Genomic DNA, 14,098 nt, shown 5'->3' with positions numbered 1-14,098 from the left:
ACCATGCACCTTTGAAATACTATAAACAATGTAGAAGTTGAAAAAAAAAGAGATTACACCAACTAGTATCAATTCTTTCCTTTATTTTCTTTCCCCCTGTTTGTTTTTTTTTTTTTAATTTATTTTTTGGTTGTTAATGGGGGCTTGAGACAGCCTCACTTTCAGATGCCTTAGCTTTGTGATACTGATTTAGGATACCTGTGGAAACAGGACATGGTTAGCACAGGAGTGTGTGGCTCACTCCAGATCAGCCTTCGTTCTGAGACAGGTAATGACTCGTCAACAAACCACACACATACTCAGCCCACATTTCCTTGACACTGAATCTGAATATTTGCTGCTATTTAAAAAAGTACAATGTTTGATTTGTTGATTTAATCACAAAACAAAACACATGAATGGAAACACTCATTTACGTGACTATTGCTTATACACCTAAGAGGAAGAGTTGGCTACGAATGTCCGCAGCAGTTCCTGCATGAGAGAGAGAGAGTGTGCTCCTACCAGAGCCTGCCAAGGCAGAGAAACATCCAAGACTGAAATATGCTGTGCTTGGACTCACCTTTGGGCTATGGGAAAAGGTGCATGGAGCTTTTTGAGGGGCATAATTAACCAAAAGCTGTGGCTTTGCCTGCACTGCAGCACACACAGTTTGTGTATGAAGGAGGGCTGAGGCTGGATGCAGCTCTGAAGTGATTTCTATTGAAAAAGAAAAAGCTTTCTATGCCCACCTGCATTATGCATGCACTGTGGTGTGAAAGGCATTCTGGAAAAGGAGTAGAAACTGTTTTAGAGAAGGATTTATGTGATAATTTTATACAATACATGTAGTAAATAGAGTATTTTTGTTACACATTTTTGTAACAATCCTGGTGCTGTGGGGAATGACTAATTGATGTAGACAGTTGAACTGCAGAACTGTAAAAAACTTAAACCCCCTCCCCCCAGGTAATTACAGAAAACAAAACCTGATTCTCAACATTTCAATTGTCATGTCTTTTAATTCAAGGTTTGCAACTGAAGTTAAAGCTCTAGGAATAGATTTAATTTTTTTATTAATAAATAAAGTAGCTTGTACTTCATTGAAGACTTGCCAACTCTGCAGACTTATAAATAATCTAATTTAATGCATTTTTTCTCTCTATCTACAGCACTAGACATAAGATTACAAACATCTGGTCAAACCCAAAGGTGTGTGTGCTGTTGGAAGTTCTGTGTAACTGGTTTTGGATCTGATTGTGACAGAGCTCCTGGAGAGAAGAACGTGAGAGAACAAAGTATCTAAATGAACAAACAGCATTTTAAACTGAACTAATACTTCCAGCCAGTCTGGCCTGGCGTAGCTGAGGAGTGCGAGGCTGAAGAGACATCTAAGCTTGGGATTTTGCTTGAGGTGCTGCTGTCTGAGTGGGAAAGGTGAAAGCACAGAAAGATTTCAACATCCAGTGACAGCCAATGTCCTTGATTTTCCTGCAGCCAGTGCCAGTCCTGCAGTCAGCTGCTGTTCTCCTCGCTGGGAATGCTGCAGCTCCCTTGTGCCTGTCACTGACAGCCTTGAGCAGCGTGCAGGGCAAGCCTGGCAAAAATCCCACACTCCCCCTCATTTCACAATAAATCACCCAGGCAAGTTTTCCTCCCTCATTGAACTTTTTAAGTGATGGGTTTTTTCCACATACATGGTAAATCTTGATAGAAAGCATTTAACAGTGTGCACTAACAAACTTATACAACATATACATTACATATATATATTATATATATAGAATGTTCTATATACAAACATATACAACTTTTTAGATCTCTACAGACTACAAGAAAATTGATAATTATAGTCACAAGTGGTGAACTTAACAGAAATTGTAATTGGTAACTGTCTGTCTGGAAATATGTAAAATATGTAAGAGTGGAAAGCTGTGACCTGATGGAGAATACTAAAGAAAAGTTGCTTAAAGTTTAGCATTAAAAACTTTAAGTTTGAGGGCTGCTAAATTCTCATTTCTCTGTTGCATAAAAATGCAAATGGAAATCTACTGGCAGGTTTTTTTTTCACCCTGGTGTTAAAGACTGTTGGCAGCCAGAGACAGTTGGGCCTTGTGTAAAGACTTGTTGAGGACACTTTTCTCTCTGGGTGAGTTGCAGTGATCAGCAGTCAGAAGTTGCTCTTAAATTTTCTTCAAGGATCCCATGATTCCAATCAGCCTCTGGAGCTGCTTCTGACTGCCACACAGCAGGGCAGAATGGAAAATAAGCTGGCTGCTGGACATTTTGAATGCTGCCCCAAATGATTTTGTTGCCCAGAGACAGTGGGTTTGGATTCCAGGCCGGAGCAGAGCCCCAGAGAACGCAGGTTTGGACTGAAGATCAAATTGCCACAATGTTCTCCTTCATTTCTCATTCTCAATGCCTGCTCAGAGCAGTGCTTCCTCACAGGCACAAGTGGGTACTTCTGTGACCCAGCCCCTGGAATGAATTCCCCAGCCCAGTTCCTACTGGCATCAGATTGGCAAATTTGGCTTTTCCTTACACACAGAGAAATCCTCCTGGGTCATGGACAACTCCAATTCCTGAGCTCTCAGCACAAGCCCAGGCATTGCTCAGGTTTTGTCCTTTTTCCCTGCAAGTTTCTACAGTTCTGACAACATAGAGCAGTTTCCCCTGTGCCAGGGAAACTTGTGGAGTCTCATTCCCAGTTGAGCTGGACCTGTCAGGGCCATCATTTTGGTTTCGGCTACAGCAAAATGTAAAAATCCTGTAAATCATGAAATTCTGTTCTGCTACAATGGGAATTTAAAACTTAACACCTCAAATCTCTCCCAACCCTTTAACTTGTGCAGTGGGCCAGTTGTGAGGCCAGACTTGTGGATGGTACAGCTTCCTGGGCTGTATTTTATAGTAGGCAAAGGAAGAAGAAAGAAAAGATGTCTTTGAGAGGGATCATCTGGACACTGTGATGATACAAACACCAGTGAAATTAAGGTCTAGGTGGGAGTGGGATGGTGCCTGTCTCCATCAGTGTCCATCAGGATTCCTTGAAGAGACAGAAGATGTTACATTTCTTCAAAAGAAACATTTTAAAGGCTGTTTTTCCAGCTTTTCCTCACTTTCTTTTTTCTAATTTGCAATTATGTCCAGACACATGAGAACAAGCCTTCAGTGCCTTGTTTCCAAGCCAATCTTGGAAACATTTCTAACCTAAGAGTTGACCAGTGTGGCAGTGAGTCTTGTAGGACAGGGTGGAGCACTCCACCAGGATAGGCAATAAATCCAGCTTACTGTTCTCATCTGGCTGCAGAGTTTCCTGCAGCATTCACTGCAAAAACCAAACAAGCCACTCTGGAGCAGAAGCAAATTACTTTTAGCAGTGTGAGCAGAGTACAAATTGCCACTCAGCCATGGTGTCACTCTATATCTGTGTTCCATATATATGTTGGCAATGGTTTTCCATGCTCCTCCCTGGCCCACTGTGTAGTGTTCCTGCTCTAATCTCTCTTTCTGTCACAGATTTTGAGGGGTTTCTGTGCAGGCCTCCTCTCATAATTTCAGCTGAGCTCTTAGGCTGCTCTGCAAGCTGCTAAGCAGCCTCTGAGCAGTGTTTGATGGGACTCTGGGTTCCCATCTTGCCTTTCCAAACTTGAAGAAATGCTTTCCAAAGCTGGTTTTCTATTCCTCTTACTGGGAAATAAGGCAACCAAGTGATACAGACTCCATGGGGATGAAAAGTGCCACGGGCCCCCTTCAAGGACAAGAGATGAATCTAGAGCACATTTTAAAGAATATAGATTAGGATGCTGTTTCATGTGCTCTGCATTGCAAATAAATCATCTATGCACATTTCTTAATGAACATTTTAGATAGTGCCTGTCCAGCTACCTGCAAAATCGTTAGATTTTGGGGATAGGATTTTAAATTTATTTATTTTTCTGGTAGGAGTTAAAGAGTACTGCCTCAAGCAAGGCTTTTCAAGGGTAATAAATAGCAGATAAGAAAACGCAGCTCAACTCATTTTTATGTGGAGACCAGTAGCAAACATGCTTGAAATGTCCTGGCTTTTCATAATGTAACTTTTAAAAAATAAAGATTTTTGTCATTTAGGTGTCTTTTCTTTTTTTTTCTTTTTTTTTTTTTTTTTGCTCAGAATAGAAATAAATCCCATTTTTCTTCGGTCACAACATGCTTCCTTTTTCTCTTTTTTTTTTTTAAGTTGGCAATTAGTCATGCAAAGTTTTATAAGTGCATTAACATTCGAGTTTGTACAGAATATTTTTAACCAGACGCACTCCCCACAGTTCATACCTACAGCTCCTGAAAAACTACATGCCACAGTGATGGTTGAGTTCCTTTTGGGAAAAAATTGGCCCCCCAAGAGTCAGCTTTTGGAAAGACCCTCATGATTCCAGCTTCCATCCCACGGTCTGTAAATTTCTCCTTGACGTCCACTGTGATGATCCAATAGCAGTAACAGGAGAACATCTTCTAGGAGAAAAAACTGTCTCTGGCCAGTGACTAGGAATAAAGGCTGCTTCCCTGAACAGTGTTCTTAATAAAGCTACAAGCAGCTTCTTTGAAAGTCTAAAACTGGTACCACTTTTTGTCCTTGTATTTGAGCATCACCTACAGAGATGGGGAGAAAACCAAACAAATGGCAATCAAACACCACCCTGCATGTGAGAGACCACACACGACCCAGGCCCATTAACTGTCAAACTTCAGAATTAATAAATGCAGAACAATGCAATACTTCACTAACAATGTCAGCAGGTCTTGGGTCCACTGAGATCTCATATTTAATTTCATAGTTATTACATTTAAAAAGTTACCTGCTATTGCTGGTTTTAGAAGATTTTCCCTGAGGAACTTTAACTACTTTTCTTCTTCAAAAATTAAAGGAACTTGCTTTCTATAGGAATAAAAAGACACTTTTCTATGGAGCATAGCAGATATGCCCTGACTATATAAACTTCTTGCAATTCAGGGCACATTCTTTCTGCCTCACACTAACAAAAGCCAATAAAAATGTAAAGGTCTTGTCTGGAGATGTGATGCACTTGAAATGAAAAACATGCATTTTGGAAAGTATGCTTTGATGTTGTTTTATCTTCAAAAAAAATCATTTTAGTTTTCCCAGTCTTAACAGCGTGGGATGGAAAAGCTTTCCATTTCCAGCTCCAAGCACAGAAGCTATTCCTATTCCTGGCAAGGCCTATTCTACATAACAGTACCACAGGGCTGTACTAGTAATGTTCTCCTTTTCCCAGTAAGATCTGTAAAGGTTCCTCTGCACTCATCCACCTACCTCTTTTCTGCCCTACTGCATGGATGTGCTGCATTAAGCGGCTTACAAAAACAAACCATAACGAATTAGTGAGAAAGGCAAGATGAGAAGTGCCATGTTCTAAATTCAGAGGCTAACAATGGATGCTCATTTCTGGAAACATGAAAGGAAGGGCTGTGTTTATTTTTGGCACTCTGATAGTTTGGGAGCAGGAACAATGCCATGCTGACATGAGCGCACCTCCAACACCGTGACGGGGTGAAGGGAGAGAAGGGCACTTGGCTTTCCCTAAGGGAAGCACACAGGGTTGGCAGCTCCCATTGCAGGGTGTGGGTGCCAGGGCTCCTACCTCGTGTGCATGTTTGGAAAAGGCCTCTGCGCTGGCCATCATGCTGGCAGTCCTTTCATCCAGCTCGCCCAGCTTCTGCCCCCTCTCGTCCAGGGCGATGCGCGCCCGGGTCAGGTCCCCAATGACCCCGCCCGCCGCTCCTCGCACGCCCTCGATGCCGCCCGAGCCGGGGATGTGCTGGGCCAGGCTGCGGGAGGCTTTTCCTGCTGTGGCCTCGCCGACTACACAGGAGACACGGACAGACAGAGAGACAGGGATGAGCGCCTGGCCTGCCTCTGTCAGTGCTGCCCAGTCTCCAGCTGCCTCCTTGCAGCAGTGGCGCCATTCCAGGGGCAGGTGGCACATCTGGAAGGTTTTGCTCTGCCACCACCACATCTGCAGGGCAGTTGTGTGCCCCACACTCAGCTGATCAAAAGAAGCTGCCAAGGTGAAGGAGTTATGGAATGGCAGACAAGGACCCTCCCCTTCCTCCACCAGGTCAACTTTCTCTTTTCATCAGTCATCTAAATCGTGTGCACTGCTCCATTCCTAGATGACAAGGGCAGGAGATCTCAAGAATAAATTTCTGCCCAAAAAACCCCAAGGAATAAATTACTCACAAAGCTCCTCTCTGTCAAAAGCTTGTCCGCTTCCTCCAAAAAGTCCTTTGAGGAAGCCTCTGTTTTGGGCTTCTGGTGTTTCCACAGGAGTAAACAAATCCCCAAGCATGTCCTAGTAAAGCCAGAAAAACGTCCATGTAAAAGGTTAGTGGGGTGAAAGGGATTCTTGGTGTTTTCTTGCTTTTCATTAACAAGCCACGTGCACTGGACCTAACAACTAGTTTTAAAAGAGTCTGTTGTGTGACCAGTATGCTGCAGGTGATATTTGTGTATTCTGACAAACGCTTGAGCAAACTAGACTCACTCATGCTTTCAAAGGGACTTGGTTTGTCACTGCTTAGCCCATATTTGTTACCAGAGAATAAAACCTGCAGCTAATACAGAATAAAAATACCAGTGATAAGGTCTCATTTTGCTTAGAAACAGCAGAGGTGACACTATAATTGAATAAACAATTTGTTGTGTATTATCTATTTTGCTTTAGTGATTGCCCAGCCAGGCTGGGCAGTCGCTCTGCTTTCCTTTTATAGCACACCTGAGTTCAACACTTGCCAGCAATTCAGAGTTTGGTGGTTTGTAGTTTAGTTGGTTTTTTTCCTTTTTAAACAAAATTCATTACCTTCCTACAACCTTCCCCCACCCTATTAGTGTGCCATCAGCATTGCTAAATAAGCACATCTGCTGAAGGCACTGCTCTGGTGCCACATCTTGGAACAGTCACTCCCAACAAATATCAGGCTCAGATTTATCTGCAGCAGTATTAGGAAATGCAGGCTCTCTGGAAAACTGATGGGAAAAGTGTGCAGTGCCATTAGTGTTTGAAACCAGGGGGCTGTGTGTGCTGAGAGCAGCTCCTGCCCTGTTGCTCAGCTCTGTGCTTGCTCAGCCAAGCCTCAGCAGGCAGAGCCAGCTGCTGTGCTGCACACAGCAGGCAGATCCTGGGGGTGAGGGCAGCGCTGTGACTCACAGCCACTGCTGCTCTGCACTGTCACCTGCTCTGGGGAGAAAAATTACTGCAGCCCTTGGAGCCCAAGTGGAGCTCTCATGCAGCCCAGCTTTGTTTTCCCAAGTAGCAGGTGACACTGGGTCATCTGCTTTCTGTACACACATAATGACCATGCAAACCTTTTTTGCCTAAAAGCCAAGATGAAAGCAGCCATAGTCCAGCAGTACAGAGAAGCAAGGGCTGTATTTCCCTTTTCTTGGTAGTTACAGGGTGCTGTTAAGGCTGGTAAAAAACCCAATTTAGCTTGAAACAGCTTCTTGTTGTTGGTCCACAGTCTAAGATGCATTGGTCAAACCTTTAGATTATTTTAAAATTGGCTCCTTGCAAAATAATCTCCTCTCTGGTGCACAAAAGCTGGTGTGCAGAGCTTGCTCCTCAAAGTGCCTTTTCAGACTTGAGACAGACAGTGCTGTGATGGGAGTTGAGCAGCTCAGCACATGTTATTCCTTAGGGCATAATGAGTGCTGGCAGGACCATTTCTTTTATACTTCCATTCTGGTTCACTGCTAATTATATAACCCAGAACTTATTCCCCCTCTTTTTTTTTTTTCTTTTATTACTCATGTTTCTCCCTGTTACCTCTCATAATTCCTTCTCTTCAGTAAATGACATTTTTATTTGCATTTTCATTGTAAAATAACCAAACCAAACCAGCCCATCTCTGACATTGTAAAGACTTTTCGCACAGGTGCAGGTGAGAGTGCATGAAAAAGCCCAAGGAACAACAGAGCTGCTGACCTCTCCTGTTGCCTTGGCATCATTCAGTCAGGGCAAGTGGAGAGGGACAGATCTGTCCTGCCCCTGCAGCCCTGTGCTTATCAGGGCCAGTTTGGCCCTGAGGAGTGAGGGCACTGTCCCTGCCACACAGGGGCACAGGGTGAGGGGTGAGCCCTACCTGCAGGTTGTCACACATCTCCTGGCTGTAGGTCAGGCGCTGGATCTCTGTGGGAGAGCTCAGGTACAAAGCCTGCCCCTCGTTAGTGAAACAGAAGGTCCGTGCTATCCTCATGTCTGTCACAGGCAAATAGTTCATGTCCAGCAGAGGGCGGAGGCTGGGCAAGCTGAGGAGAAGCACATTCCCAGGTTAGCATGGAACACCTGCTCTCTGCCTGCATTTTCAACCAACACTTCACTTTGTGCTCTTCACAACTGCAACAGTTAAAGTACAGCTCTAAGCTGAAAAATCCTGCCATAAAAATGCTTCATTCCCATCGGATTTTGTTTGCTTGCATGGAGGGATTTCAGATGCCTTGCCTCCATGGCCCTAAGGCTTCTGCTTCTGTCTGGACATGGGATGTGCATGGCACGGCTTGTGCCACATGGCCGGGTTGTTTGCAGGGCAAGGCCTACAGGGATATCTGTAGGAAAGGGCCTGGCAGGGCCCTGTTCCCACCCTGTGCACAGAGGCTCCAGCATCACCTTTGCTGTCCCCCAGCTTCCCATGGTTTCTGAGCAGTATTTTTTCCAAATTTAAATGGCCTGGCCAGGGAAACAGGGAGCAGCAAGGTGAAGGTACAGCCACAGGGCTACTGCACAGTGAGCTCCTGGGGGGAAGGGACAAGGAAGGGGAACCAAGTGCTCTGAACAGAAAAGCTACAGAAGTGCCAAGAGTGGGATCTGGTACTTCACAAAGGATAAACAGATCCCTTTCTATGGCTGTTTTATACTTCTCTATACCTGACCCACCAACTCTGGGCAAAATTATCAGGGCTTTCTTTTATCACAGTTAAAAATCACCAGCCATCAACTGTCACAGGTAGGGGACTACTGGAAAACACCAGGAGCTTGCTTTACTGTGCACCTGTCTGCCTTAACTCCCCAGGTGGAGACAGCCCAAGGATCAGGTATGGCTGCATCAAGGCAGGGAATTCAACACACCCACCAGGGAGTTAATGCAGAGCACCAGACACTCTGGAGCAAACACAAGTGGAATATGACAGCACTGTGCCACCTCTTTGCTTAGTTTTGCCACAAGATTAGTTAGATAAGTACCTCAGTGTCATGATGTGCCCATTAGCACAAAAGCACGCCAGACAGACGCTGTTACAGAGGGTGACCACATCTGCTCGCAATAAAAAGGACGTTTCGGTGATGTTGTGGACATAAAGACATGTTTGGGAAGGCAATGAGAAGACTTTGGCTTGTTTTTCTGAACAAATGACTGCAAATTGATGATCACCCATATCCTGGGAGGAGGAAGGGGAATGCATGACAAGTTTCCTTTTCCTTGTTTTGTCACCGTCATCAGCACTGTGTGGGTCCCTCCATACTTCATAGGGCTGGTGTGTCAGTGTCCCCATGCAGTCCAAGCACGCGAAGGTCAGCACGGCTCCCTTCAGGGTCAGCACGGTGCCTGCAGAACACAATTCCCTGAATTTCCTCTCACTGGCACTGCCACCACAGCCAGGCTGCCTGTCAGCACAGCACAGCTGACACCAGCTTTGGTAAACACAGCACACACATTAATCCAGCCAAGGTGACAAGGGGTGCTTGCTCAGTTCTTTCTGAGCACATGAGAAGGTGAACAAATAGCCTGCCAGTACTGCAAAGGTCTCAGGCAGCTGATATCTATAATGATGGATGGAATACATGCTGTTAAAGATGGCCTGTTGTTTATCTCTACATTATACTAGCAGAATATGTATTCCCCAGCAGTAAAATTGTTCCAAGTCTGGTGACCTTCCAGCATTGTTTTTCTAAACAAACTGGGGGTGGGAAACCTCTGCTTCTGTGCATTCTCCATTTTTTGTCCATTTTTAAAGCACATGCTGCCTCTCCTCAGACCTGACCTCTCAGCCCTCTGTTCTCTCTGCTACACCATCTGTCACTCACTCAGCCAAGGATCTCTCCTGGTACAGCAACCTGCCAACATTTTTGTTTCCTTTCCTGAACTCCCTTCTGCTTCTCTGCAGCTTTCTGATACTGAGACAGCCAAACTGCTTGCAGAATCCCAGACAGAATTGTAAACAGGACTGTAATTTCACAATATGAAGGAGCTCTGGTTCTCACAAGAAGCATGTAACTTTGCCTGCTACACAAGGCAGTATTTGGAGCTAACACAACCAAAGCGTCTCAGTCCATGAAGTTGTCAGTCCTTCAGGAGCATCTTTAACTGTGTGCCCTCCACTCAGTGAGTGACCACTGCTTGATTTTTTGAGACACCTCTGCCCAGAAGGCCCTACAAAATCATGCACTTATTGCCCCACTGTACCAAGACAGATAAAAGCAGGAAAAGAGCTGCACTCTCACCACTTGGAGACACAACGACTGGCTCTGAGTGCCGTGAGTCGTCGCTGGCAGGCAGATTGAGGGACAGGATTATGACCATCCCGAGGCCTGTCCCGACCCAGAGGCAGGAGGAAACAGCAGAGTCATTCTTTCGAGCGAAGGACTCCATGAAGAACAAAGCTGTGATTGCCTCCTTGGAGTCCCTGTCGATGCTGGACACGCTGGAGCTTCGGGAACGGCTGAAGGAGTTTTCCCTATTTTCTGCACAAACAGATACAAGCAAACAGGCATAAATCAGTGCTCCTGGAACAGGCACAAGCCTGCAGCAAATACAAACTCCCTGCAGAGTACAGAAAATAAAGTTTTCTTAACCTGAGCAAACATTGTGACCCTAGCATGATACCAGCTTGCTGCCAGTGTATAAATAAGTGTGGAAAATGCTGTCAGACATCATCAGCTAGATCTGCATTAGAAATAACTGCCTATTACGGAGATTAGCATGAACTAATTAGAATTTACAACAGCCTTAGCTCAAAGGACTTGTTCTAAATAGCACAAAACAATTTTGGACCCATATGTTACCAATGCATTTAGAATTAATCCATGTATCCCATTGCTGCAGGACATGAAGGGAGATGCCATTACCAGCTTCAGAGCATGTGTCACCTGCTCTGATCCTGTTGCCATCACCAGGACATTCAAGCACTGCATTCACAACCATCATTTATTGTGAAGGCATTAATAACTGCTCCCTGGGGAAAAGATACCCATTGCTGAACTGAGCCCAGTCTCCAAAACATCTCAGGGTACACATCCATTCTGGCTTCCCAGGGAGTGAAGTGAGAAACCTGCTCTGTGCCCTTGGCAACAACTGCCGGGTGAGCTGGCACTGCCTGAACCTTAGCAGGCAGCATCGACAGCCAGCTGGAGACAGAGCTGTGCTCTGCCCACTGCAAGTGCCCAGGTACAGAGACTCTGAGCTTTTCAGAGAGAGGTGACCATGAACTGGCTGAGGAGCTCTGCTTTGCTTTGTCTAGTGCCAGGCAGGAAGCACAAAGCTGTGTGAGGTGGCCCCTGGCATTAACAGGAACATCAGAGGCTATAAAGCACAGAGAGCTAAAAAGTTCCTGAAGAGCCAAGGAGCCAGAGGGAAGATGGGAGTAGGGCTGGCTGCTGCATAGTCCAGTGCTGCCAGTGCTGCTGTTTACCAACCTGCAGTTAAACATGGGATCAGATCCCTGGAAATCCCACATGCTCTTTTGCAACATAATGACTGGAGGTGGAGAAATAGTTGAAGGTACTGGATCTGAGATAAAGGTCTTGCTCCTGAACCTATCATTATGAAGCAGCTCTGTATCTGGTACAAAATTGTCCTTTTTATAGCTCAGAAGAGTCACCTCCTCAGAGCCAATAGAAGTGTCTAAAAAGAGGAATAGTTTCTGCCATGGTTGAAGAATAAAATTAGAAAATTACTTTCTCACATGTTCCACCTTGAAACTGAGCTAATCCCCACACTATACATGGTTCCTGTGCTCCACCAGAGCAGTAGCTTTGCCAGTGAATCTCTTCCTCAGACAACAAACTGCAGCACTGTGTTCCCCTGCCCAGCTGCCTCAGTGCAAAGTCATCCCTACACTGCAGCTCCCTGGGGAAGGCTGGAGAGAACCTGGGTGAAGCACTGCTGGAACCACACCAAGTATTTCTGCATGTGCTTCTGCCTTAAGTGCTGGCACACAGGCTTGGGGCAGATTCCCCTGCACTCTTTCACACTTGGGCCACCTCCTGTCCTTTGAGGGCATCTGTAGCATGTCAAAGAGGAGTTTTACAGGACAGCTGTTCCTGGCACCTCAGTTCCACTCTCATGGAAGAGAATCTTATGCCTACTTGAACTTCCAAGCACTGCCCTCCCCCCATTTCCACATTCATGTAGGCACTGTTGTAGCCCTCCAGCTGTGTCTCAGCACTGCTCCATGCAGCTGCATAAACTGGGATTGTTGGCACATCTACTGACACAGCTGCTAATACCTTGAGAATTAGTGTCTCCCATAACCCCAAGAACTTTGTGCTGCTCCTGCAGGGAACGAGTTGGCCCAGCTCCTTCCTGAGCACTGACAGCTGCCAGGTAAAGAAAGGAAGACAGTAATTTCATGGCAGAAATCATCAGGGCTATATATATATATATGTATATATATATATTTTCTCCCAAAGGGTACCTAATCCTTAATAAAAATGCCATTATATAATTAATCTTCTCTTTAACAGGTGTATTAATATCACAGTCACATAAAATTCAAACCCGGTGGTGCTCAAGCTAAGAAAGATGTTGAAAGGACAAATGCAGTTCGTGTAGGCGACATACACATTACTTTAAATATATGATGTGCCATTTGCATGTGTCATCAAGCTTTCTCCCTCCCTAAATTAACAAGAAATGTTCCTCACTCCTGTGCAGTACAGTTAACTAATACATCTCTGCAAAACTGACACTAACAGATATAATCTTTAGGACACTTTTGGGAACATACTGTGCCATTTTCTATTAAATACACTACTCAAACTGAAATTCTAAAGATCAGCAAGACATATGCCAAAATTTGATGTCATTAAACATATCTGAACAGCAAAGTCTGCAACTGCTATGTGACTTTACTGGCTGGCTCTAAAGCAAGGTAGAAATCTCTGCTTTTTCTAGATTTCAGGATTAAATTAAGTCTTGTTCCCTGGGACTCTTTTCTCAAAGAGATTCTACCCCAAATTCTTCATCTAGAAAGCATTCAGTTGTATCCTGGAGAAACACAAAAGCACTTTCCTTGGGAAGTTTTAAAAATTTGCCAAATTATTTGCTAGTATGTTTTCTATGTCTTAAAATGACATCCTGTCATCTCAAAGTTGACTTGCCAGTCTGTAGCAATCCTTAACCCAACACCATATTCCAGGTTTTCTGTTCTATTTCCCTTTTCTTACTCTGCATGATGGGTACAGCCAGAATGTCAGCTGCATTTTTCTGCAGGAGTCTGAGCTAGGACCACTTCCTTGTGACAGAGGTCAGAGTTGATTTGGATTGTGGGCTGCAGTGAGGGGACAGGACATTGACCTGTGAAAAGCCCCTCAGAACTTTCTGTTTTCTCCTCCTGTGGAGAACATCCTGCTACATAGCACTGTCACATAAAATGCTCCTGTCTCTAGATTGCTTCCTGCTTTGAGGAAGCCCAGCATTCCCTTTCCTCTGAGAGGCACATATCCAGCTCCCAGGATCCATTAGGTCCCACACAGCCCATCAGATCACCACATCCTTGCTCCTCCTCCTCTTGCACACCCAGATTTCTTGGCTTTTCTCCTGTATAGGTCTCCAGGCTGCAGAGAGCACCATCAGAGGGACCCCAGTGGCCCCTGAGTGCCTAGCAGTGACTGGAATTTGGGAGATGCTGCTGTTGGATGATGAACAGCTCCGAGCTAAAGCATCACTACCTGCAGCAAAAAGCTGCATTCCATGGGTCAAGGCCACACAGGGTAAACAGCACTGCTGTCCTAAGAGAAGCCTTGCTTACTTCAAAATGTTTTCATTCAGCCCCATCCTATGCACAGTTTGGGTTAATGAGCTGCAGATGGAAACTCAGGAACCAACTTCCTTTGTGACACTGGAC

The 14,098-nt window shown here is 45.0% G+C and overlaps 1 protein-coding gene across 9 annotated transcripts in view; it reads right to left on the bottom strand.

Moving 5' to 3' along the window:
- Positions 1–987: 987 nt before the first annotated feature.
- STXBP5L (syntaxin binding protein 5L) overlaps positions 988–14,098 on the bottom strand; it is a 184,764-nt gene continuing 171,653 nt past the window's right edge. For all 9 annotated transcript variants that reach the window (XM_074534789.1, XM_005486091.4, XM_005486092.4 and 6 more), the window contains 6 exons: positions 10,476–10,715; positions 9,219–9,579; positions 8,122–8,287; positions 6,221–6,332; positions 5,622–5,842; positions 988–4,611 (listed from right to left, as the gene is read on the bottom strand). In XM_074534789.1, the coding sequence (XP_074390890.1) occupies positions 4,570–4,611; positions 5,622–5,842; positions 6,221–6,332; positions 8,122–8,287; positions 9,219–9,579; positions 10,476–10,715 (1,142 nt within the window). In that variant the 3' untranslated portion in view covers positions 988–4,569. The remainder of the gene's footprint in view (positions 4,612–5,621; positions 5,843–6,220; positions 6,333–8,121; positions 8,288–9,218; positions 9,580–10,475; positions 10,716–14,098) is intronic.

This window comes from Zonotrichia albicollis, chromosome 2, assembly GCF_047830755.1.
Source record: "Zonotrichia albicollis isolate bZonAlb1 chromosome 2, bZonAlb1.hap1, whole genome shotgun sequence".
Lineage (NCBI taxonomy): Eukaryota > Metazoa > Chordata > Aves > Passeriformes > Passerellidae > Zonotrichia > Zonotrichia albicollis.
This window is presented reverse-complemented; position numbering and strand designations above follow the sequence as displayed.